Source organism: Pongo abelii, chromosome 21 (assembly GCF_028885655.2).
Source record: "Pongo abelii isolate AG06213 chromosome 21, NHGRI_mPonAbe1-v2.0_pri, whole genome shotgun sequence".
In the NCBI taxonomy this organism is placed as follows: domain Eukaryota; kingdom Metazoa; phylum Chordata; class Mammalia; order Primates; family Hominidae; genus Pongo; species Pongo abelii.
The window spans coordinates 37,437,457-37,464,057 of record NC_072006.2 but is presented as its reverse complement, the minus strand read 5'-3'; the positions used below and the strand labels follow the sequence as shown (position 1 = coordinate 37,464,057).

The 26,601-nt window shown below is 51.4% G+C and overlaps 1 protein-coding gene across 1 annotated transcript; it reads right to left on the bottom strand.

Moving 5' to 3' along the window:
• Positions 1-24,883, bottom strand: BPIFB1 (BPI fold containing family B member 1). Its single transcript, XM_054542143.2, has 16 exons — positions 24,843-24,883; positions 21,908-22,062; positions 19,188-19,329; positions 18,094-18,201; positions 16,981-17,130; positions 16,095-16,176; positions 11,903-11,966; positions 9,738-9,823; positions 8,317-8,496; positions 7,317-7,370; positions 6,657-6,815; positions 5,704-5,771; positions 4,837-4,882; positions 3,662-3,725; positions 2,739-2,815; positions 1-164 (listed from the first exon to the last, which is right to left on the bottom strand). The coding sequence occupies exons 2-16, from the start codon at positions 22,020-22,022 to the stop codon at positions 105-107; spliced, it is 1,455 nt and encodes a 484-aa protein (XP_054398118.2). The 5' UTR covers positions 22,023-22,062; positions 24,843-24,883; the 3' UTR covers positions 1-104.
• Positions 24,884-26,601: the final 1,718 nt, after the last annotated feature.

Sequence of the window (26,601 nt, the reverse complement as noted above, 5' to 3'; positions counted from 1 at the left end):
TCACAGAGAAGTGTTTATTGATTGCAGAGAGGGATGGTCTATAGAGCTCACACCCATACTCCCAGCTGGGACCCAGCCTTCCCTGATGGCCGCCATCCAAGTCTTCACTGGGAGACAGGCGAGGTGGTTTTCCCCAAGGAGGCTGGAGTAAGCACAAGGGCATCCTGGAATTGGAGGCGAAAAGTCAGAAAACAGGTTTCTTTAACCTTTTGCCTTGTGGTTTATGCTGGTTTTGTCCTCCATAAGGTGACTGCTGGCATTGGGGGACCATGACCCTGAACCCACAAATACAGAATTCTTGGAAGGGTCAGGGGTGGAGGGTCTGTGTGTGAACATTAATGCCACACCAGGTCCTGATGTCATCTCCATTTTGCAGATGGGGACACTGAGACTTGAAGATGGCAAAAGCCCCTTTCCAAAGTCACGCACTCAGTAGGTGGCAGAAGTGGGATTTGCATTCAGCACCTGCCTTGATCACCCACTGCTTTGGGCCCCTCCTCTGCATGAGCTAATGACAGTAAGGTGCCCATCTCAGTTAGCAGGCATTTACTAAACACCTATTGTGTGCAGCCACTGATCACAACGGAGAACAAAGCAGACAGAAACCCCTGCCTTCTTGGAGTTTTGGCTCCACTCTAGAGGGGGAGAGATGCCCCAGAGCCTGGCACACAGTGACTGTGGGCTGTTCTTCTTAAGGGTAGTATTTGGGAGCGAGGGTGACACTGCCATAGATCCTCTCCCCAGCAGATGCCACGGAGAGTCATTTGCTCACCAAGCATTTATTGAACACCTACTGTGTGCCAGGCCATGCTGAGCACCGGGGACAGAGCCATGGACAAGATGGACATGATCCTGGCCTTGAGCTGAGACCATCTGGCTACATGGTGAGTGTGTGTGTGTATGTGTATGTGCATGTGTAGTGTGTATATGTGTGTATATGTGTACATGTGCATCTCTGTGTATGTATGTGTGTATGTGTGTTTACGTGTGTATGTGTGTGGTGTGTGTGTATATGTGTATGTGTGTGTAGTGTATATGTGTGTGGTGTATTATGTGTGTGTATATGTGTGTGTGTAGTGTGTGTGTGGTGTGTATGTGTGTGTATATGTGTATGTGTGCAGTGTATATGTGTGTGTGTATGTACGTGTATAGGTATATAAAGGTGTGTGTGTGTGTATGTGTATGTGTGTGTATGTATGTGTATAGGTGTATAAAGGTGTGCATATGTGTATGCATGTATGTGCATAGGTGTATAAAGGTGTGTGTTTGTGTATGTATGTGTGTGTGTGTGTGCATGTGCATCTCAGGCCTATGAGGTACCTGCCCTGGATGCTGCCTCAGATCCTGGGCCTCCTTCCTCATCTTTCCTGGAACACCAACAATCCCTGCCTCAGGGCCTTTGCACATCTGATATGGTTTGGATCTCTGTCCCTGCCCAAATCTCATGTAGAACTGTGGCACCCGATGTTAGAGGTGGGGCCTAAGCTGATTGGATCATGGGGCTGGTTTCTTGTGAATGGTTTAGCGCCATCCCCTTGGTGCTGTTCTTGTGATGGTGTGTTCTCGTGAGATCTGGTTGTTTTATTAAAGTGTGTAGTGCCTCCCACCCCTTGCTCCTGCTTGGGCCATGTGATGTGCAAGCTTCCCCTTCGCCTTCTGCCATGATTGGAAGCTTCCTGAGGCCTTCCCAGAAGCCGAGCAGATGCCAGCATGTTTCCTATACAGCCTGCAGAACTGTGAGCCAATTAAACCTCTTTTCTTTATGAATTACCCAGTCTCAAGTATTTATTTATTTTCTTTCTTTCTTTTTTTTTTTTTTGAGATGGAGTTTTGCTCTTATTGCCCAGGCTGGAGTGCAATGGCGTCATCTCGGCTCACTGCAACCTCCGCCTCCTGGGTTCAAGCAATTCTCCTGCCTCAGCCTCCCGAGTAGCTGGGATTACAGGTGTCCGCCATCATGCCCAGCTAATTTTTGTATTTTTAGTAGAGACTGGGTTTTGCCATGTTGGCCAGGCTGGTCTTGAACTCTTGACCTCAGACAATCTGCCCACCTTGGCCTCCCAAAGTGCTGGGATTATAGGCACAAGCCACTGACCCCGGCCTCAGGTATTTCTTTATAGCAGTGAGAGAACGGCCTAATACCCTGTCCCTCTGACAGGACACTCCTCCCAGCTACCCACAGGGCTCACCCCTCACCTCCTCAGGTATTGGCTCAAATGTTACCTCCTCAGAGAGGCCCTCCCTGACCACCCCATCTGAAACAGCACCCCCTTCCCTGACATCACTCTCTCCTCCTGAGCCTGCTTTACTTTTCTTCTCAGCCTTCCTCCACTCAGCCTGATGTTATATCTTTAGGGCTTGTGTGTCTGCCTCTTCTGCTAGAAGGTAGGCTTGAAAAAAATGGGAGTGTTTTCCATTAGTTCATTTCAGTGGCCTCAAGCACTCAGAGGCATGCCTTGCGTGTAGAAGACCCTCGAAAAATATTTACTAAATGAATGAATGAATGAATGAATGACAAGGGGGTGGAAAAAGTGTACTGATCCCAGGCTAGGAGGGTCCCATCCTCAGCACAGCCAACCTTCTCACTTGCAGATGAGGAGGTGAGGCCCTGAGAGGGGAAGGGACTTGCCCAAGGTCACCTGCAGGCTGGGGTTGGAGTGCAGGCCCCACCTCCCAGCCAGGGCTCTCAGTGGCTGTGCCCTCCCTGGGGCAGGATGTTTAGGGCCACACCCACTCACCTTGGTCAGTGAGGACTCAGCTGCCTCGAATCCCAAGGCCTTCACCAATGACACTGGGACCCCAGATCTTAATTTGCCTGAAATAACAAACATAGTCAGAAACTGATGGGCCTGGGGTGAGACTGGGCAGCCAGGGGCAGGCTCAGGGTTCCTGAAGGGGAGCCCCAGCCTGGCAGGCCTGATCAGACAGCCCCCTCTGCCTCTGCTTGCCTGTTCTCTGGCCCCAGCATCAACCCAGCCTCATCTACCCTCCCTTTGCCTCTGGCACTGGCTTCTGGACCCTCACAAAATGCAGTCCTCACATTCTCTTACACTCTTGCTCAAGAACCATCAGGGGCTCCCATTATCCCCAGCAGAAGTTTCTATACTTTGAGATTTTCCAGTCTAATAAAATAAAGAAATTAAAAAGGTGGAGCTGGTATAGGTTACAAACTCTTCCCACCCCTCATTCAACCTGGGGCTGAACTAGAGTGTTGGGCACTGACTGTGCCAGGCACCTCCTGATTTGTGCCTCTGAAGAAGGTACTTCTATGTCCCCATTTTACAGATGGAGAAACTGAGGCTCAGAAGGATCGTGCAGCTTGACCTAGGCCAGGCACTAGCAAGAGGGGGGAACAGGGTCTGCTGAGGCACCTCCAGTTGTCTCTTACACCTCTCTCGTTGCTCTCATTGTCTGCTTACACCTCTGTCTCCTTCCAGCCCTGCAAGGCTAGCCCACTGCTTGGTTCATCTTTACAAGCCCAGCCTCTGGCACTAGCAAAGGAACGGGGCTGAGAAGGTTCTTGGGAGGAGGCAGATTTTGAAGTAGGCTCTGAGGAATGGCTGGGAGATGAATGAAAGGGGCCCCATTCATGGAGATGAGGGCAGGGGAAGTAAAGCCAAGCCCTGGGGAGAGAGGCGGCACAGATGGCAGAGGTACGCACCATTCTGGTTCGGCAGCAGGATGGAGAGGATGATCTCAGTGATGATGTTTTTTAGAACATCAGGCTGTATGAGAGAGAAGGGGCACTGTCACCCTGGCTGAGCATCCGAAGATCCCCCCGTCATTCCGCGTGGGCGTGGCTCCTCCCCATGGGTGAGGTGGCTGGTGGACATGTAGGAATTCCAAGTCCCCTGCTGATCAGAGCTGTGGGGGCTCCCAGGGACCAGATGGGCTGGGTTGGGGCATGAACTCAGCCGCCCCTGGGGCCTGGTAGATGGGGGGATTGGGGTGCATTGGAGGATGCCCCATCCTCAGGGGCCCCACCACTCTGTTGCAGCTGAATTTGCCCTGAGGGAATTTTGCCCTGCATTGCCTGAACTTCTGACTTCTGGAGGGAAGCCAGAAATCCTGATTTGCATGTGGAACTCTCCTTGTTTTAAAATATTGTCGCCGGGCGTGGTGGCTCACACCTGTAATCCCAGCACTTTGGGAAGCCGAGGCGGGCAGATCATGAGGTCAGGAGATCGAGACCATCCTGGCTAACACGGTGAAACCCTGTCTCTATTAAAAATACAAAAAATTAGCCAGGCATGGTGGCGCGCGCCTGTAGTCCCAGCTACTCGGGAAGCTGAGGCAGGAGAATTGCTTGAACCAGGGAGGTGGAGGTTGCAGTGAGCCGAGATTGCACCATTGCACTCCAGCCTGGGTGACAGAGCGAGACTCCATCTCAAAAAAAAAAAAAAAAAAAAAGTCAAAAATAGTGAAAAACAAATCACAAAAACCAGAGAAAACACGTCAGACTGAGGTATTGGGGTTTGGTCTGACTCCCAGCAGGAAGGGGATGTCTAGGGGCACTGAGGCGCGTCTACGTGCGCAGAATGAGATTGTGAGTCAAGGGCACTTGGGTTCTAATTCAGGATCAAAACGTCACTGAAAGAAAGTGTGTATCTGTGAGTGTATTTGTGTGTGCGTGTGTGTTCTCAGCTGTGTCTGACACACGGTGGGTTCTCTGTAAACACTCGAGCCGGGAAGTTGGACTTTGGTGGAGACCGGCCAGCCCTCCATGGTGCTTCTGTGGGGACCTTGTTTGAAGCAAATCCTGGGCAGTGTCTCTTTTGAGAGTGGACCGTTCCAGGCCATCCCCTGTGCCCTCAGGCACCACCTGTTAACACTTACTTGGAACCAGCCAATCCCAGAGTTCATCAGCTGGATCCGATCAGAGCTGCAATGGAAGATGCCTGTGAGAGCGGCCCCTGGAGTCCCACTCATTCACTATCCACTCATTCAACAGCGATTTATTGAGCACCTATTATGTGCCAGGCACAGTGCGGGCTCCAGTGAACCACATAAAGTCCTTGCCTCGTGGAGCTTGCATTCCAATGGCAGGGGTGGCGTGGGGGGTATAGAGGGGACACAGAAAACAAATAGCAGTCCAATGAGCAGAAAAATCAACCTCAGGAGTCAGGGCTGTGGTGGACAAGGAGGCCCAAGCCCCTTCAAAGGGCGCCCCAATTCCTGGCTCAACAGTTTGTTGCTATGTAGGATTGTGGGCACAGGGCAGCCAGATAGTCTGATTTGATATGTGCACAACCGATTTATATTAAACAGCCCAGCCCTATGTGGGCTGATCAAAAGAGCCCTGGGCCTGACTTGTCCCCAGAGGCTCCAGCTGGCAGCCCCTGCACTCACTCTGGGGCCACCGGAAAGTGGTGGGGAGGGAGAATAGGCGGGGTGCAGGAGGCAGCTGGAGCCCTGCCCTTCTGTGCCGGGTGACTGTCACTGCCACGGCCTGGGAGGTGTCCAGAGCGGGCTGCCTGTGGCCAGGGTTTGCCTGTGCTGTGGCTGCTGCAAAGCCCGCTTCATTTTCCTCCCCATTCTGTCACATGCGGTCCTTGTCAGCAGGAGCATCCGGGAAGGACCTCCCTGCCCACCCCAGAGCCGCCTTCACCTGGCAGCCACACAGTCGGTGTTTAAAGAAACCCATGGTCACCGGGCGGGACTCATTTCCATCAGCAGAATCTTCACGATGATTTGTGTGTTTACCTGATGTTATTCAAGTTGAGTATAAGTTGGTCACCTTTGGTGTAAAACTGAGCTTCCGAGCTGGCTTCCTGCAACAAGAGAAGCCCAGGCCCCATTGTTCTTAAGAGGATCCGAGTGTGGAGTTAGGGGTTGTGCAGAGAGGCTCTGGGGTCTGAATCTCAGTTCCTGGCTCTGTGACCTTGGCAAAGGGTTTGACCTCTCTGGGCCTCACCTTTCTCATCTGTTAAATGAGATGATAGTACTTGCATCCACTCCCCATTTAACAGATGACAATCTAGGCTTGCTGTGGGGAATGATGATGATGATGATGACGACGATGAAAGCAGCCACTATTCATAGAGCCCTCACTCCCTTACCCTAGTGTGTAGGTGGCCCAGCTCAGGAAGTTTTCATATTCCATTTTTCTGGACACACTGATTGGCTCAAGAATGGGCAACCGACTCAGGCTCATTCAGTGAGAGTCAGCCCTGAGATGTTTGCCGGAACTATTGGAAAGATAGGTTCTTCCTGCTATGATTGCCAAGCTGATAGGATATGAGCCTAATGCAGCCTGGGGCACTTCCATGAGGGAATAGCTTGCCTGAGGATGAAGGCAGCACAGAGGAAAACAAGGCTGCTAGGTGGGAGAGAGGAGAATGAAGAGGATATTGTTTGAGCACCTGGGTCCAGCTATTCCTGAAGCCAATAGCATCTAGACTTTTTGGTTATAGGAGCTAATACAATTCCTTTTGTGCATATGAGTTGCGTTTCTGTCCAGAGATTCCTGACTAATAAGGTCACAGGTTAGAATTGGACCCACAAAGCTCCTGGCTCTTGGTTCAGAGCTCTCTGTCCCCTGTCCCTGCTAAGTGATGAGAGTGGTGGAAATGTTTAACAAAGCAAGAGGGCGAACAGGAAAAGTAGACAGAAGGGTCCCCCTGGTTGCTGCCAATATCGCAGACAACTGAACTCACGATGCCCAGGGTGAACAAAGGGCGGAGGGCTTCACTGGAGGGAAATACTTCCAGCACGATCAGTTGGGCCACCTTGGCATGGCCTTGGTCTATAAAAAACTCGGGAGTGTCCTGAGTTAGGATCTTCACGATCTGGGTAGACCTCAGCTTATCTGCAGCCTGGAAGGAGATCAGACCCACATGTGGCCTCCCAAGTGCCAACCACGGCCCACAGGCCCTGTGTGGCCCGGCCCCTGCCTGCCTTCCTGGGCTCCCTGCTCCCTCTCGTGCTCCAGCCACCCTGTCCTTCTTGCAGATCCTTGAATGTTGTGTTGTTCTCCCTACCTGGCAGCCTTTGGTCTCCTGTTTCCTCTATCTGGAATACCCTTCCCTTCAGGGAGGCCTCCCTGATGTCCCAGACTATATCAGGGGCCCAGAGTATTCTCATGGCCCCTAGAACCTGTCCTGTGTTACTTGCACCTGTAATGGAAATACTATCCATGTGATGATTTGCTTCACTCAAACTGGCCTGCTAGACTGAAATCTCTGTGCAGACAGGGATGTGGTTTGAGTGTCCCAGTGCTGGAATGAAACACTAGTCCCACCAGATTCTCCTCCCCAAAGGCCTGTGTCCAGACCACAGCAAAGACCCCTCAAGCTGCGGATGGCAAACGGACCAACCTCTTCATTGATCAGCCCGATGCTTGACTTCAGCCGGTGGGCAATCTCAGGAAGCTGAGGGTGAGAGGAGCCAGAGAAGGTCAGTTGGAGGGCACAGGGAGGCACATCTCCTGCGCCCCACTGCTAGGAAGAAGGTTTTCCAGGACCCCAGAAAAGCTGGGTGGGCCCAGTGACCCAAGCCATGTGTCTGTCATTGGTGGAAAAACAGTCCCTAGGTCAGCTTCTATGGGGCATGGGGTCCTGCTGGCCTAGACTTTTACTGTGGGCTGGTGATGGTTGTGGGTCTGGGGGCAGCTTCCTGATCTCAGAGGACATAGAGAGGTGATTTCATTCTTACTGCAATCATGAATGTGCTAGTTGGTGACCACTCCCTATTTTCTCGCCATCCCAGTCCCCTGAGAGCTTGGTTATTGGTTGTCTGTCAGCTGCCCTGAAGTCCTGCCATCCTCCCATAACGTTGGACCAACCCTTTCCCCCTCTGGACCTCAATTTCCCCATCAGTCACCCGGGAGGAGGTGGCACAACGTAGTTGACTGGTGGTGGTTATCGGCTGTGCCCTGTTAATAAGGATTCCAAGGTTGTGTCAGCATCCAGACTCAGTAGGAAGGAGAGCCCTGATAGATTAGTGATGTCTGCCATGAGTGTCATAGTGGTGAGCAGTGGCACAGTCGCCATCCCTGGACTACTCACTATCTGAGATGTATTTATCACCCCTGGACTACTGCATATCTAAGATGCCTTTTGATTTCACAAGACTGTTATTTGGTAGAGGAAACATTTGCATCAGATTCTAGAGCGCAGAACCATAACTGGGGCTGGATGTTACACGGAGGATTTTAGGTTTAGAGCTATGTCAGAGGCAGGGTCTATTAGGGGAGGGAGTGAGATCTCCATTAAACTGAGCCCGATGGAGGATTCCTGCTTAGGGGCACCCTGTGTTCAGGAAATTCCTATGATGCAGCCTGGGCGGCCCTATTCTCTGTCTTGTGCTGAGGTTTACCACAGAGTCCAACAGGACCATGAATTCTTCTGGAGTGAGAGCAGCAGCCACTGCAGCTTTCACCACATCCTGACTCAGGATGAGGCTGAATGGGGTGTTGTCCAGGGTGGGCATTGTCAGCGAAGCTGCAGAGTTATTGAACCACTTGGTCACCTTTCCCTGTGAGTCCAACAACTTGGCCTGAGGAGACAAAGCAGGGAGTCGGCTAAGAATTTTAACTCTGCAGCTTACCCAATAACAACCTAGAAGGAAATGACACCATTCAGCCTGTTTCCTTTTTTTGCATTTGTTGCCAGGAAGCTTAGCCTGGAACTCAGGTGCCTGGCAACATCTGCTCCATCTTTGCCCCTCGGATAATCTCTGGCTTTTATTTTTTATACCAGATATCTTAGTTTTTTCCCCCATGCTTCAACTTCTCAGATACCTCAAACCCTTTGGATGGAGGGAAAATTAAAAACTACAACAAAATGGAAGAAACTATTTGATGCTGCAGTTTTCCAAAGGATCCATAGAAACTAAGTCCAGGGGCCAGGCGTGTGGCTCATGCTTGTAATCTTAGCATTTTGGGAGGCTGAAGTGGGAGGATCATTTGAGCCCAGGAGTTTGAGACCAGCCTGGGCAACATGGTGGAACCCCATCTTTACAAAAAATACAAAAAATTAGCTGGGCGTGGTGGCGAGTGCCTGCAGTCCCAGCTACTCAGGAGGTTGAGGTGAGAGGATCGCTTGAGCCCAGGAGGTCAAGGCTGCAGTGAGCTGTGATGGCACCACTCCACTTCAGCCTGGGTGACAGAGTGAGACTCAGTTTCAAAAAAACAAAACAAAACAAACCTAGTCTGGGATTCATGCTACCAGGATGGTCTGGCCCTTCAGGGCGTCCAGCCACAGCATGGCTGTGCAGCTCCACATTGGACAGGGAGCTGACAGTTACTGGGCACTTCCGGTCTGCCAGGCACGGTGTGGTCTCATTTCATCCTCTCCTCAGTGGCCATTATTACTGACATTTTGCAGACAAGGAAACTGAGGCTCAGGGAGGTGAAGGAACTTGCCCAAAGTCACATAGCCAGGGAGTCATAGAGCTGGGAGAGAAACTTAGGTCTGTGTTTCTTGATCCTTGGCTTTTGTTTCAAGGTTGTCATAGGTTTGGGGATTGGCAGGGACTTGCCTGAGAGAAAGGCTGAGGGCTCAGTGTCCCCACTCTGGCCCCCCCATGTCACTCTGGGTGACAGAGTGAGACTCAGTCTCAAAAAAACAAAACGAAACAAACTTGCATGGGACTTATTCAGCCTGCAATGATTTTTCTAGATCAGCCCGTGTGCCCTAATGGTGACCAGGATTTACAGGCCCATGCTATCTGACTCCTGGTGGTCAGAGAAGGGCAGCAATGTCCCCACTTCACCCTCAAGGTCCTGGGACACTCACCCCCAGGTAGAGCTGAATGGTGTCACCCTTGATGGCAGGATACAGAAGGTCAAACTCCAGACGGTCAATGCTGAGGGAAATGGGCACTGCTCAAGGACAAGAAGAAAGTTCTGTGAGGGTGGAGGGCAGTACTGGAGGGGGAAGTTGGGGGGCTGCTTCCAGGTGGAGCTGTACTGTTGCATGGGAGGCAGCTAGGGAGGAGCAGGTAATAATGATGTTGATAATAATGATGCAAACAGTGATGACGGTGACATTTATCGAGTATCCACTAAGTGCCAGGCCTCTGCATGTTAGCTGGTTCATCTGCATGATAACGTTGGGAAGTAGGTCTTATTATTACCCCCTTTTACAGGTGGGGAAACCAAGGCTGAGGAAAGGGAAATGACCTGTTCAAAGCCATACTATGAGAGCATGGGAACCCAGTCGGTTTTATGCCAAAGTCCCGGTTTGGAACGGAACTGAACTATTGTTTGGAACACTCCACCGCCCCTACCAGACTGAAAGCCGCATCCCCCACGCAGAAGGTTCTGGGTCTGGACACCCTATGAGCAGCTGGATCTCAAGGAAGCTTAGGCTGGAAGCCAGAGGCCTGGTAACATCTACTCCGAAATCCAAACTGGCTCCTCTGCTCCCCCAAAGGTCTCGTGTTCACGTCAGAATTCCCCACTTGGCCGCCAGGTGGCGGTGGCGTGTCACCTGCCCGGGTGTGTGGCCGAGAATGGGGAGTGTTGGAGGGCCAGGGACCGGCCGCCTACCGCTCCAGGGAGACCTCCGGGCCCGTCCTCGGGGCAGCGGAGGAGCCAGCTGGACTTCGGTTTGAGCCCCAGTGACCTTGTCTGGTCTCTTCTCGCCTCTGAATCTGTTTCCTTGTCTTAAAATGAGGGTATAGTGCCCGCCAGGGCAGCACATGTACTAAAATCGGAAGGACATAGAGACGATGAGCATGACTCCTGTAAAAATTACTTTAAAAAAAGAAAAAAAAAGGAAAGAAACGGCGGTAGAATAGTAATTCCTGCTTCATGTATAGAACTGGCACCTAGTAACGGCTCAATCCGAATGACACTCGCTCGGAACTCAAGTCTTCCTCTATCACCAACTGCCTCTGTGAACTTGGACAGTGACTTAATTGCTCGGAGCCGGTTTCATCACAGTGAAGGGGGGTCATGACTGCTACCTCATGGAGTTGTCTGAGAAGTCAGTGAGACGTGCCTACAAAACACCCAGCGGGAGGGGGGCCCATGGTAGATGCCCTGTGGTCCTCAGTGCATGCTGCTCTCCCTTCTCCTCTATGGTCGCCCTTGGAATGAGCCTCTTCTGATCCCAAACAGCAGTTGGTAGACTTTTCTTCTTCCCTGCCAGTTTCCACTCTGAGGGCCTGAGCAAGGCAGAGTTCTGATGTGGGGGCAGGAGCCTGTGCCCTCCCGTATCTGCTATGCTGGGGGAGGGAGAAATGACTTCCTTCCATCTTTGCCCTTCAAATCATCTCTGATTTTTATTTTTTAAACCAGATATCTCAGTTTTTAACCCATGCTTTAACTTCTCAGATACCTCAAACCCTTTGGATGGAGGGAAAATTTAAAACTGCAACGAGATGGATAGAACTATTTGATGCTGCAGTTTTCCAAAGTATCCGTAAAAACTAGTCCAGGGGCTGCATGTGATGGCTCATGCTTGTAGTCTTAGCATCTTCTGTCTGTCCATCCATCCATCCATCCATCCATTTAGCATGCATTTGTAAGTGCTTCTCTGTGCCAAGGGGAACACCTGCTATGTGCCCAGAACTTTCCTGTAAACTTTTATTCCTCACTAACAATCCTATGATGTAGGGATGGTTAAGCCCCATTTTATGGATGAGGAAACCGAGGATGAGGAGGTAAAGTAGCTTTCCCAAAGTCATGGAGCAAGTCGGGGCAGAGCTGGGATTTGAACTTGGGGCATCCGCTGACCTGACAACTGCACAAATAGTAAGAGCTCATGAAGTCCTAGTCGTGGCGAATTTCTGTCTGCTCATCTTGAGCAGAGATCAACTGGTGCTTGTCTCACCTGCTTCTGGGCCTGAGTTGCAGCTCAGGCCTGACTTGGGGAGGCCTTCCCTTGGTGGAGTCAGGGTCTGGAGGCCAGCTCCATAGTAAAGGAAAAAGTGGGAGAGAGAGCAGAGCACCTACCCTTCACCAGCTGCAGGAGGTCTGCATACATGCCATTGAAGGAAGCCTCGATCACGGGACACAGCTGCAACAGCATAAGCAAGGGGCTCCATCAGGGAGGGGCCAGAATGCAGCCCCACAGGAACCTGTGCCTGGCCCACCTGGCCTGAGTCCTACTGCTGTGCCCACGGCCAGCCAGTTTCCATCCATGGGTTGAGGATTCATTCATGTGTTCACCCCAGCCTGCAGGGCCACCTGGGAACTTTTGCAGTGGTTTGTCCCTTGCCCTGTGCCCAGGGTGTGCTTGGCCTGCCAGCAGCCCTCCCTCTCTGACTTCTTGTCTTGCTCACAGGTGTCTATGTTTTCCATGAGAGTGAAATGGAGGCCGGGCGCAATGGCTCATGCCTGTAATCCCAGCACTTTGGGAGGCCAAGGTGGGTGGATTGCTTGAGGCCAGGAGTTTGAGACCAGCCTGGCCAGCGTGGTGAAACCTCATCTCTACTAAAGATACAAAAAGCCAGGCATGGTGGTGCACTCCTGTAATCCCAGCTACTTGGTTGGCTGAAGCACAAGAATTGCTTGAACCTGGGAGGTGGAGGTTGCAGTGAGCTGGAATCGTGCCACTGCACTCCAGCCTGGGTGACAGAGCAAGACTCTACTTTAAAAGAAAAAAAAAAAGTTAAATGGAGAATTTGTTTATTCATACAGCAAGTTGCTACTGATTTCTTTCCACTTGTCAGACTCTGGAACAGAGGCCAGCAAGGCAGACCCGACCAGACTCCTGGGCAATCTCTTTGTGCCCTTTGTGGCTTTCTAGCCCAACACATCCCTTTGCTCACCAGGCACTTCTCTTCCTAAAATTGCCAGCAGTCCTCAACAGGGGGCGATTTTGTCCCCAAGGAGACAATTGGAAATTTCTAGAGACATTTTTAGTTGTCACAACTTGGAAGGGATGAGGGTGTTACTGGCATCTAGTGGGTAGAGGCCAGGGATGCAGCTAAACATCCTACTGTGCATAGGACAGCCCCCAGACAAAGAATTATCCAGCCCAAAATGTCAGTACCACCAAGGTTGAGAAACTCTGACCTAACCTAACCCTGAACTGAGCTGTTCTGCTTAGGGAGAAGGTCAAACATTTGACTCACTTTTCAGGGCAGTGCTCCAAGATTATTGAGGACATTTTTGTCTTGTTGACCACCCCTTAATACTCTTGAGGAATGACAATGCATCTGAGAAATGTTAACTCCTATGAATAACCGTTCCCTGCTCCTGGCTGCATTGCTGATCTAGAGCCTAGAGAGGATGGAAGACTCTCGGCTCAGAGACTCCCAGCAGGCACTGCCAGGGGAGCCTGTTTCTCACCGGAAAGGTGTCCCGGGGAACCTCTGCATTTTATCCCACAATTCCCCATCCTTCATTTCTATCAGCAGGTCTCAACCCTGGCTACACAGTAGAGTCCTCTGGGATATAGGACTCACCCAGACCAGTTACTTCTGAATCTGGGGTAGGGCCTAGCCATTAGTATTTTTTAAAGGTTTCTGAGATTCTGATGGCTCTGATGTGCAACGAGGGTTGAGACCCATGGATTTACACTGAAAAAGATTTCCACATTTTCCCTTCCTCCCTCCCTCCCTTCCTTCCCTCTCTCTCTCTCTTTCCCTCCTTCCTTCCTTCCCTCTCTCTCTCTTTTTCCCTCCTTCCTTCCTTCCCTTCCCCTTCCTTCCTTCCTTTCTTCCTTCCTTCCCTCTCTCTCTTTTTCCCTCCTTCCTTCCTTCCCTTCCCCTTCCTTCCTTCTCTCTCTCTCTCTCTCTTTCCTTCCTTCCTTCCCTCTCTCTTTTTCCTTCCTTTCTTCCTTCCTCCTTCCCTCCCTCCCTTCCTTTCCTCTCTTTCCTTCCTTCCTTCCTTCCTTCCCTCCTTCCTTCTTTCCCCCTTTCTTTCCTTCTTCCTTCCTTCCTTCCTTCCTTCCTTTCTTTCTTTCTTTTCTTTCTTTTCTTTCTTTTCTTTCTTTCTCTTTCTGCTTTCGAGTCTCACTCTGTCACCCAGGCTGGAGTGCAGTGGTGCAATCTCGGCTCACTGCAACCTCCACCTCCCGGGTTCAAGCGATTCTCCTGCCTCATCCTCTCCAATTCTCCTGCCTCATCCTCCCGAGTAACTGGGATTACAGGCACCCACCACCATGTCCGGCTAATTTTTGTATTTTTAGTAGAGATGGGGTTTCACCATGTTGGCCAGGCTGGTCTCAAGCTCCTGATCTCAGGGAATCCTCCTGCCTTGGCCTCCCAAAGTGCTGGGATTACAGGAGTAAGCCACCATGACCAGCCTAGCCAGATTTTTTTCATGCATCTTATGGAATACTCACGATAATATAAAGCAAGTCATTCCATCATCCCCATTTTATTTATTTATTTATTTTTAATTAATTTTTTTTTTTTTTGAGATAGAGTTTCTCTCTGTCGCCCAGGCTGGAGTGCGGTGGGACCATAGGGACACACCATCATGCCCAGCTATTGTAATTTTTTATTTTTTTGTAGAGATGGGGTTTCTCTATGTTTCCCAGGCAAGTCTCAAACTCCTGGGCTCAGGTGATCCTCCCGCCTCGACCTGCCAAAGTGCTGAGATTACAGGCGTGAGCCACTGGCCCTGGCCTAAAATACTGTTTTAAATATTGCTACTGCCATTTTAAAGTGCTCTTAATAAAATCACGTTATTTTAAAAAGGATTTCCTGGAATGTTTTCATAAATTATTAAATACAATATACCTATTTAATAATCACAAGTATTGTATAATGACTTCGAAACGTAGATCTGATTTAAAGGCTGACACCAAGAGCAGCCTCTTAAAAATACTAGTGCATGTGGATGGAGGTGGGAAGGCAATCTGCAAGAGATTAAAGCGCTCCTGGATGAAAGTAAAAGGATTATGGATTTTTTCCCCCAATTTTTTCAGTTACTACATCATCTTTTCAAAGAAAAAAGTCGCCAGGCACAGTGGCTCATGCCTATAATCCCAGCACTTTGAGAGGCTGAGGCAGGCGGATCACCTGAGGTCAGGGGTTTGAGACCAGCCTGGCCAACATGGTGAAAACCTTGTCTCTACTAAAAATATAAAAATTAGCCATGCCTGGTGGTGCTCGTCTGTAATCCCAGCCACTTGGGAGGCTGAGGCACAAGAATTGCTTGAACCTGAGAGGCGGAGGTTGCAGTGAGCTGAGATTACGCGACTGCACTCCCGCCTGGGCGACAGCGCAAGACTCTGTCTCAAAACAAACAAACAAAAACAAAAATCAAAGAAAAAAGTCTTATTCCAAGAAATATTAGCTATTTGACAAGGTGTTTTGACCCTAGATCAGGTGGCCCATTGTTAGGAACACATCTTGGAATTTACAGTGGAAATCACTGATTAATGTGGATGAATTCAATTTACAAAGTTTTAGTATACCTGTGACAAATAGGGGCAACTAAAGTGAGAGTCACCTGTGTTTACTGACTCAGAAGAAAAATCCAACAGGACCTGGTGGGTGGTGCAGCCCTGAATACCACAGCCAGATTGATGTGTGACAGTGCCATGCTAGAGCCAGCTTGTACTAGCTTTTGAGAACCAATTGTTAAATTGCCACAAATTTCTGAGCTGGGTGCTAAGCCCAGACATTGTTACAAATTAGACATATAAACTTACAATTAAATAAATTATATTAAAACAAATTTAATAAAAATTTAAAACGCATTGCTTCATAATTATTTTGCTGTATTTTACTACTATTACTCCTGAGGTCATGTTTATGTAACTGTTTAGTGGAAATATACAATCGTGCGCTATTGTACATCTTTTCCCAACTCTGTTCAGTGACATCACACTGGTCGCCTAACATTGGCCCCAAAGGGAGTATTTCCACCAGGGAAATCCGCAAAAGCTACAAATCAGGGTTGCCTCCCCTGAACAACCCCTCCAGAGACCATTGCTAAAAATTTATCAGCACATCACTGTTCAAGGGCTCCTGGCTGACTTTTAGCAGTCCCATGACCTTGACCTCAACTGTCTGCCTGGGTCAATGGCCCACCCCACTCCATGACTCTTTGCTATCCAGCCCCAGATAATTCTTTCAGCACAGCCCACCCAAGGAGACTTCAGTCACTTAGCACCAACTTGCAGTTCCGCGCAAGCCCCACAGGGGGCGCAATGTCCACAGGCCAGAGAGGCCCTGATTCCACTCACCTGGTTTTTCACTAGATTGGGCAGGGCTGGCACTAGGAGGTTCATGACCTGCTTAGCTAAGGCGTTCACCAGGAAGGAGAGCCTTTCAGGGAAGAGAGCACGAGAGACATTAGGAAGGGTCAGGGATGATCACCCCCTCCTCTATTTTACAGAGGGGGAAGCTGAGTCTAGGGGAGGAAGGAACCTGCCCAAGGTCACAGGATGTGTTAGAGACGGGGCTGGGAGTAGCCTCTGAGCCAGGTGTAGGCAGTGGCAAAGAGTTATCAGAGAGCAGCGGCTGGGTGTTGTTATTGGAACTTTATGCTGGGCATTGGGATGATGGGAGCTGGCTTTTCTCCCTGTCCTCCTGCTAAGAAGGGAAGGGGGGGGCGCCATGTTTTTTGGCACCACCGTGCGCATGCACCGTTCTGAGTGCTTGATGGCTGTTGTCTGATCAGTTTTCTCACCACTGCCTGGAAGGTGTCATTACCTGCACTTTACAGCTGAGGAAAGTGAGACACAGGGTGGCCACTTAGCCACCATCACCCGGAGAGCAAATGAAGATAAGGTGTTGGCCTGACCCAAAGCCTGTGTTTTTGCCCCTGGCTCCACCTACGCCTGCCCTGGTGTTTGGAGGAGGAGCTTCTAGGCCTCCCGCTTCAAAGATTTGCCCCACCTCCCGGTGTCATGCCTGAAACCCACGATGGTTGCTTCCGACCTTGATGTCCTGAACTTCTCTTGGCATCACAGATTCCCTGGAAGGAGCCCCAGATCAGGAATCAGGAGGGGATAAGTCCCTTTCTTTCTCTAGGCCTCAGCGTTCTCCATTTGTAAAATGGGGGAAGTCCACTGCCTGGCGTTCCTTCCAGGCAGGATGGGAGCCCGGCTGGCAGCCAGTGACACTCACTTATGCAGCAGTTGGATGCGCAGGCTCCCATGGCTGGTGGCACAGTCACTGAGGACCGGGCGGGTGGGGCCACTTGCACTGGTGTCCATGTGGACGATAGCTTGGGCCTCAGTCGTCATGTGGAACTCCACGATGGTCTTGACCAGGGGCCTAGCGGGTGGAGGCACCTGACCATGTGAGCACCAGGCAAGCTCGGGCTGGAGCAACCCTGCCGTCCATCTCTGTCTTCCAGCCCTCACCTCCTTCCTCAGTCTCCTTTGCTGGTTTTTCCTCATCTCCACCCAGCTTCACCCCAGCATGTCCCAGGCTTAGTTTTCAGAGTCCTGTTTGGTTGAAACTTCTTTCATCTGCTGACATCTTCCAAACTTACCCCCAGCCCCCTACTCCGATGTCTCACGGGCTTCTCAAGTTTAGCGCATGCAACACTGGACTGGCTCTTCCCCAGAACTGCTCCTCTCAGGGCCTTGCCTGTCTTGGTTACTGACCACTCCATCCTGCCAGTGATGCAGGCAGAACTCTTGGAGTCATCCTTGACTTCTCTCTCTTTCCCCCTGAATACGCACACATATTCAGTTCCCCGGGATATCCTGGTGTCCCTGCCTACCTCCAAAACATATCCAGGATCCAATCAACTTCTCAGCACCTCCCTGCCCCAAACCCTGGTCTAAGCCATCATTATCTCCTCCTGAATTGTTGCAGTAGCTTTGGGATAGCCTTCCTGTCTCCACTCTTGCCCCCAGAAAGTCTTTTTTCCCCCCAGCAGCCAGGAGTCTTTAAAAATGTTAAAGCATAGCATATCCCTCCTCTGCTCAGAATCCTCCCTGGCTCATGTCTTACTCAGCAAAAGCCAGTCCTTATCTTCTCCCAAGATGCCTTGCATGATCTGGCCTTGGCTGCCTGCTGGCCTTATCTCCCACCATGCCCCCGCTCTCTTTCCCCTGTCTTTGCCATCCTTTGAGCAAGGCAAGTACACTGCTGCTGCAGGGCCTCTGCACTTGCTCTTCTCTCTGCTTGGAACTCTCTTTTCCAGACACCCGCATGGTGGGGGCGAGGGAGGGGGAACGAGCAGATGAGCCTATCAAGCCTACTGTACTTGTTGGAGGGGTCACTCACGTGTTGAGTCCGGCCACCATGTCCAGGGGGATCTTGACTAGCAGCTCGTGATCATTGGCCGAGGGCTTCACCTGCAGCTGGAGGATGTTAGCTGTGGTGACCTTCAGCCTGGATGAGGTTTAGAGAGATCAGAATCATGCCTCCCGCTCATTGTTCCCAAATCCACTCTCTCTCTCTTTTCCATCTCCCTGGGGTGCCTAGGCAGCAGCGGGACCCTGGCCCTGCCCACCGACTCCTCTCCAGATGGTCTTGCCTCCATCCCTCCCCTCCACTCCTGCTCACAATGCTATCATGGTGCCTTCTCTTCTAGGTGGTGACTCCCAGCTCCTTGAGCTGACTCATAAGACCCTCTGTGACCTGACACTGCTGATCCCTTACTCCTTGCCTTGAGGTTTGAGCTCTAACCATTCTGACCGACTGTCACTTCTCCATGCCTTTGCCCAGGCTGATTCTTCTACCTGGATGCCATTTGCTTCTTGTCTCCTGGTGAGCATTGAGTCATCGGCTCCACTGTCACCTCCAGTGAGAAGCATCACCTCATCCCTTCCCTGTGCCACCCCAGACAACCTTGCTCTGGGGTTGTTTTTTTTTTTTTGAGACAGAGTCTCACTCTTGTCACCCAGGTTGGAGTGCAATGGCGCCATCTTGGCTCACTGCAACTTCCACTTCCCAGGTTCAAGTGATTCTCCTGCCTCAGCCTCCTGAGTAGCTAGGATTACAGGCTTCTGCCACCATGCCCAGCTAATTTTTGTATTTTTAGTAGAGATGGGGTTTTGCCATGTTGGCTAGGCTGGTCTCGAACTCCTAACCTCAGGTGATCTGCCCACCTTGGCCTCCCAAAGTGCTGGGATTACAGGCTTGAGCCACTGTCCCCGGCCTTGCTCTGGGGTTGTTGTATTAGGGTTCCTGTGTCACTGTCTTATGGTTCTTGTTAACTATTCTGGGAACTTTTTGATGGAGGGGCTTTGTTTGATCCACTCTTTGTGATCCGACACAAGTCGATGCTTGCAGACTGGTTGACTGAGCATGCAAAGTGTGTCCTGGGCAAAGGTGTGGGAAGGGGCTAGCTCTTGGTGTGGTCCCACTCCACTCACCAGATGATGTGCTTCAGGATTGTGTTCACCAGGCTGCCCAGCACAGGGATGCCTCCGGCTGGCTTTTCCCGCATGGCACTGAGCAGCGGCAGCTGCTGCAGGATGCTGGTGGCGTTGTGGTCCTTCAGCTCCTGTGTCAGCTCTGGAAGCAGACCCCAGGGTTAGGGCCCAGGAGGAGGGGCAAGAAGGAAGGCTTGGTGGGGGCTCCAGGCTGGGGAGGGGTATCACTCGAGGCTCCCTGAGGTAGGGCGAGGGTGTAGACCTCTACTGTGGTAGAGGTCAGGACCAGCCTGCCAGTCCCTACTGTATAGATGTAGCCTTGAGAACAGTAGCCCAGATGGGTCGTTTTCACATCAGGAGTGAGGCTGGGACCATTCACACCCCTGAGCATTGCCAGCCTCTGTGGGGAGTGTCGGCCACTGCACTCAGCACCTGGACCTGCACTCAGCACCTGGACCTGCACTCGTCCCCTGAGCCAGTTGCAAGCACTTCTAGGTCCAACAGGCAGGGAACCCTCAAAACTCTGTTTGGGGCTGTTTTGCTGCCAAAGCACACTTGTTAACAATTGTCTGGCATCCATATCCTATGGATGTGTTGTCCAAAAAGCCTCAGGTGCTGAGCAGAGGAAGGAGGAACCAGGACAGAGGTGTAGGGGTCAGGAGCCCTGGGTTCTTGTCCTAGCTGGCTTTTTGTGAGCAGCTAGAGCCCATCCGGCTCATGTGCAGAGCAGGTCAGAAGTGCTGGAGAGCTGATGCCCCAGGAGCAGACTTCAACCAGTGATTGGTGAGAGTTGGTGTATCAATACCCCAGCTCCCTCACCCCTCAGGCAGGATGGCTCAGATGTGTGTCTCTCATTGTGTATCAGAGCTCCTGGGTTATGGCCTCTCAGCTGCAAATCCACCCACTTTGCCTGCTCTTTGGTAATGGAACTGGGCCCAGTGAATATTTCTTTTTTGCCATTTGGCACAGTGTTAAGCCCTTTCAGTGGAGACTCTGGAGGGGCATGGGGGAGGAAGAGGATTCCCTTCATGGCTCTGGTGTGCTCCTCTTGCCAGGTTCCTATGGTGTCACTGCCCAGTGGCTTTTGCTGAGTGAGTTCTGCAGGCACCCTGGCTAGCTTCTAGGCAGTTCCCCAGAGACAGCTTCCCCGTGAGTTAACAGCAGCCCCCTTCCTCCAGGGGCAGCTTCCCAGAGAATTTTATTGGCTCCCTGGAAGGTAGTTCTCTACCCACTAGCCTCAGATTGCCAACTGTGGACCAGCTCTGGCCTGGGACAAGCCAGCAAACTTCTCCACCACACAGTGGGCTTCAACCGCACCCTCTACAATGAGGGCTGGGGAGGATTCTCTACCTCTGAGCTTGCTCTGTCCTTGGCTACCCCCTCCATCCCTAGGTTATCCTTTAGAGCTCTGTCTTTTTTCCCTCTTAGCCAATTCCTCATTCCTCCAATCCCCTGGTAATACTTCTTTACATTAAACTTACCTGTTGGGATTACTGTGTGGTTTCTGTCTCCTGAATGGCCCTAACAGATGCAGTTGCTAGGCAGGACTGAGCTCCAGTCGCCACAGTGGTAACTGGCTTGGACATGCACCCCTCATGGGATGTCTTCCCTTTCCTGCCTTGCCTCCCCACACTCCTGTAGGTGTTTCTGGGATCACCTTCAAAACCAACCACTTGTACACAACTCCTTATAGGAGAGCCTAAAGCATGGTTGTTCATCTCTAAGCTCCTTCTGGCTGAAATTCCACATGCTTGAGCTTCACAGTGTGGATCCAGGCCACCTCTGCCTCCCTCCAACCTCTCAGAGCTCTCTGCTTCCCATCTTTAATTGGGAATCCATCCTCTGGCTACAGAGCCTGTTGATCCCACAGGACCTGCCCCTGCCCCTCTGGCCATGACCCAGGCCCCTAGTCACCCTGAATGCAGAGGTCTGGTCCTCTAAGTGCTCAAGTGGCCTCCAGAGCTGACAGGTGAGTCCCCTCTAAGGGGATGAGACTTTAGAACAGTCGTTCTCCACTGAGATGATTTTGTCCCCTGAGAGACATTTGTCAGTGTCTGGAGAGCTTTTTGGTTGTCACAGTTGGATTAGGGATGCTGTTAAACATCCTAAAGTGCCCAGAACACCCACCCCCATAATAAATAGTTGTTTGGTCCACAGCATCAGAAGTGCTGAGGTTGAGAAGCATGGTCATAGCATTCATAAAGCTCTAGTCAATTCCAACGACCCAGTGAGGAAGGCCCTCTTATTTGTGTCCCGAGGTGGAAGCTGAGGCTCAGGGACTGGCCCAGTGCCCCAGAGCTGGAAAGTGATACACTGTGCCTGGGACCCAGGCTGCCACACTTGCAGTGAAGGGTCTCTGCTCTGGGGAGGAGGAGCACACTGGGTCTAACTAAGACGGGGTGCTCTGATGATGGGATTTCAGGTGAAGGCAGTGGGAGAGGCAGCTGCATCACTGCACGCAGTGGCCGCATGCCCCTTCTGGAGGCTGTGGAAACTCAGGGTTTTGGGAATTGTGGAATTTAAGAAGGGGTTCTTGGAATCGTGGACTCTTGAGATCACAGACTCTCCAGACCTTTACAAACCCCCACCCATGTTCACTCACGTTCTGGGATCTCAGCCACGCACATCCCTCGTGATGAGGAACTCTCTCTCTCCTTTGGGAAGCTGCTCCACCTACCCCCTTGTCTGATGGCAGCCAGGTCCAGAGGGACAAAACTTACTTTCTTTGATGACTTTTGGGCCGAGGATGAGAACTGCAGTGGGACTGAGGGTGGCTTGGATCAAGGTGGCTGCCAGCAAACCACAGAGAAGGGTGAAGGTCCACCGGCCGACCATCTTCCCAGGTGTCAGAGAGCAGAAGTGCAGGATGCCAGACCTGGGGTGAGCACAGAGGGCCCTGAGGCAGAGGGGCCAAGGGCAGGCCCATGATGCCCGGTGACCTGGGGCACGGTGTCCAAGAGAGGCTGTTTAGTGCAGTGTTTAACTGCTTGGGCTAGCTGTGTAGCCTTAGGCAATCAACTTAACCTCTTTGTGCCTCAGTTTTCTTATCAGACAAATGGGGATAATGACCCCAGCTTCCCAGAGTTGAGGGATTAAATGAGTTAATATCTGGAAAGCATTTAGCAAAGTGTCCTTCACATGGTAAGAACTTGGAATGTATTAGCTATTTTCTTTTTTTTTTTTTGAGACAGTGTCTCGCTCTGTCACCCAGGCTGGAGTGCAGTGGTGCCATCTTGGCTCACTGCAAGCTCCGCCTCCTGGGTTCATGCCATTCTCCTGCCTCAGCCTCCTGAGTAGTTGGGACTACAGACACCCACCACCGCGCCAAGCTAATTTTTTTTTTTTGTATTTTTAGTAGAGACGGGGTTTCACCATGTTAGCCAGGATGGTCTCCATCTCCTGACCTCGTGATCCGCCCACCTTGGCCTCCCAAAATGCTGGGATTACAAGTGTGAGCCACTGCGCCCAGCCTGTATTAGCTATTTTCTTACAGAAAATCCAGCAACAATGCTCAGAACAAAGAACTTCTGCTTCCCGTGTCTGCCACCCCTCAGTCTGACACTTAAAACCCTCTATGGTTCACCCTCTGCTGACCTCACCTCCTGCTTTCTCTCCCCTTGTTCTAGCAAGTTCCAAGCAGTTGGAAGGTCTCAGAACATACTCTGTTCTCTCCTGTGTCCATGCCTTTGCTCTTGCTCTTCCTTCCTTCCTGGAATGCTTTTCTCCTCCCATATCTCCCTGATGAACTCCTATTCATCCTTTAAAACCCTGCCAAGATTTTTCACTTTCCCTATAAAGCTTCCCCTGTCCTGCAGACAGGGAACCTGGACCACACTTGGAGAAATGTTGTCCTGGGGCCCAAGACATGAAGGTTGGAGGCAGGAAGGAAATGAGGAGCCAGGTAGGACTCAAAGTTGTGAAAAAGCTGTTTGCTTAATCTGCAATACTAAGGGGGCTGGGGAGGGACTGAATGGCTTCTTGGAGCCAGGAAAAGAAGGGCAGAGAGAGAGAGAGAGAGAGAGAGAGAGAGAGAGAGAGAAAGGGCCCTGTGGCTCATGCCAGGGAGAGGAGCTTGGGGGTATTCTGGCCCCTTGGCTGCACTGTCCCCTCCCTCCACAGGGGTGTGGCATCAACACCTGTAATCCAGTCCCGAGCTCTCCAACTCGCACCCTGGCTCTGCCTGCCAGCCCCCCATGGAAGCTCCTGCCCCTGTGGATTGTCCTGCTTGGAGGGAGGGGAGACGCTGCAGAGATCTGAGCCCCTCGCTTGGTTTAGCATGTGGGTTTCTTGTTGCCAAAGACAAATGTGGCATCCGGATGACATGTGTCTCCTGTGCCCTGAAGCGGTGTGAGCTCTTCTGAGACCCTTGCAGTAATGATTCAGCCTCTGCCTCCCTGACCCAGCTGTGAGCTCTGGGAGGGAGGGATAGGTCTGCCTGCTCCCTGCTGTGTCCCTGGCATCCAGTATAGTGTTTGGCATAGAGCAGGTGCTTAATAAATGGCTGCCGAATAAATGCATAGCCTCTGGAAGCCCCAAAAAATTGGAAATCTGAGACTGCTAAGCTGAAAAGGTTAGCATTAGGAGGCCTGAGGGTGGAGGGGAAAATATTATTGGCTTGGCAGCCAGATGAACCCTAGTTGGAGGCCTGCCTCTACCACTTGCTCTGTGATCTTTGACAAGTGACTTACCCTTTCTGAGCCTCCATTTTCTCATCTATAAAATGGGGAATAATTATAGTACTTATGTCACAGGCTTTTTGGGAAGATTAAATGAGACAATCTATTTGTGCCCTGGCATGGCCAAGAGTTCAGTAGATGGTAGCTTCCACGATGATTATGACAGGTACCATTACTAATATTGGAGTCAGAAGGAGACACATTGCAGCCAAAGCCAGAAGACAGAGCTGAACCCTGGCATCCAGGTGCCCCTGTGGCCCCACTCCATATTTTTCTTGCAAATACCTTGACTCTGTCTGTCCTGCATTATCTGTACACACTGCTCAGTCCTCTTTGGATCAGAGGAACCCAGGGACCCATGAGGATGGTAGCATCCCTGTTTCCCTCCTGTGGAAAAGACTTTCCTCCCCCAGATCCAGGCACCCCACACGCCCCTGTCATATGGCACCTCCTTTCCCGGCCTTTGCTTCTGCTAGTTCCCGTTCGTGGAATATCTTTCTCTCCTCCTTTGCCCAATCGCCTTCTACTCGGCTTTGCAACCAACACGTCACCTCTTCCAGGAACCCTTCTTTGACTGTCCTCCACTCCCATGTCCCTGGGTCTTCCTTGGGCACCACATTGTCCTACACTGGGAGTTCTTTGAGGGACAGAGTCTGCGTCTCATGCTTCTTTTGTCCCAGCACCGCCGCAGCACAGCTGGGACAGAGCAACTGGTATGTGCAGAGTGGGTTTATGTCACTAGGACGAGGTCAGGAAAACACTCAGCCAGCCCCATCCCTTCGTCACTGCCCTTTGGTCCTCTGGGCGAGGGAGCTGGGCATCTCTCTACACCTGGCCCTGACCCTCAGCGGATCCTGACTCACCGAGGGCCCTTCCCTGAGGGCGAGCCTCCCCTGTGCTCCTGACCTGACCCCAACAGGCATCTCTAGCTCAGAACCTTCCTGGCAACCTTGGCTTTCAGCCCCTTCCCTACTTTTACCTGGGCACGCTGGAGTCCTCGGCCCGCTCCTCTCTTCTCCCGGGCAGTGGGTCTGGAAGTCCAACCTTATATCCTGCACACCCCAGCACAGGCTTTGTCTTTGGGCAGAGGCCTCAGACCAGGCTGAGGCCTCCAAGGTAAATATTTGTGGCTTCTGGTGAACCACAGCCCCGCCCGGAGGCAGCCTTGGGACTCCAGCTTCCTGAGATTTGGAGAAAGGAAGGTCCAGGCTGAGAGAAGCACAGTGCATATAGCAGAATAAACACTCCATAAATGTGAGTGGCTGTTGCCATTAATATTATTATTGCTTATAATAGGATGAGCCTTTGTAGAGGGATTACAACAATTGTTTAGCCCAGATAATCAATTTGGGAAAAGGAAGGAGTAGCCTTTCCCACCCCTTATTCCTAAATGCATCAGGGATACACATCCCATCAATTAATTCACCCAGGAGAACAGATTTGAATCCTATTTTTGCCACTGCTTTGCTGTGTGCCCTTGGGCAAGGTACTTCACCTCTCTGGGCCCCAATGACCTCATCTATAGTATGGGGATAATAGTAGCTCCTCCTCATAGGTTGTTAAGAGCATGAGTTGAAGTACATGCCTACACAGTGCTTAGCATGGGCTTTCATTTCATTCATTCATTCTTCTGCAGCAATTAAAACCTGCTCTACCTTGTCTGCATCTTTAGGAATCTCCATGAGCACTTGCGGACCAAAAGGATAAGGAGGGATGACCATGAACCCAAAGGACGAATGTCGGAGCCCAGCAGGACCCTGTCATCCACCACCTGGGCCCAGGCCTTGGCTCACACAGCCTGCACAGTCACCCAGAGGTGGGCATCAGCAGCCTTAATGTTACAGAGGGCACCTGAGGCTCAGAGAGGCGAGTGACTTGCTCAAGGTCACATGACCAGGGATTCCAGCTTTAGGACCTGAGCCTGATCATCAGTCTAGACCAGACCCTCTTAACTGCCACACTGTCCTTCCCCAGAGACTTCAACTTAGCACTGGAGGTGGTGGTGACACCGACATGGTCTTTTGATGTCATCTGGGGAATTATCCTTGCTACCCGGTTTTGGTCTAGAAGAATGGAATTGTGGTTTAGAGCTGGGATGGCCATTGTTGAATCCTGTCTCCATCTTCAGTGGACAAGATAGGGGCAGTAAGTGTTCTGAGGTCACAAAGTATGTGGCCAGGCCCCGGCTGGTCTCTTCTTCCTGCTTTTTGACAAGACGAACAAGGTGAAGAGCGTTTGCTGTCCTGCCATGTTTGCAAACACACCAAAAGCCCTGAATACCTAAAGGTGAGGTGTTTCGAGAGAGCTCCTGGGAGGACCCTGCCAATCCCTTGGGCACATCTCCAGAGAGGCAAATGCCCCTGCTTGGCTTCCCAGCTGGCCATGCCCACTGCCCATGGACAATGCCCCTCTGTGGGATGCTGGGGCCCAATGCCAGGACCTGGGGCCACATCAGCTCCTGCTTCCTGCCACATTCTGGGACAGCAAGGCTGGCTGCATCTCTGCAGGCCCATGGTCCCCAGACCCCACACCTGCCCTCAGTACTGCGTGGCCCCTCCTCAGGCTGCTGGGGTCTCTTGGCCTTGGCTCCACATCTCTTCAGCTCCTAGGCCTTTTTGTGCCGTGTCCTCTTTCTGGAGTACCCCCTTCACCTCCCTGAAAACCTAATTGTGCCCTGTCTGGGAAGAAGCGCAGGAGTGCAGGAGGAAGCCTGTGGAGGCCGACAGACGTGGCTCAGA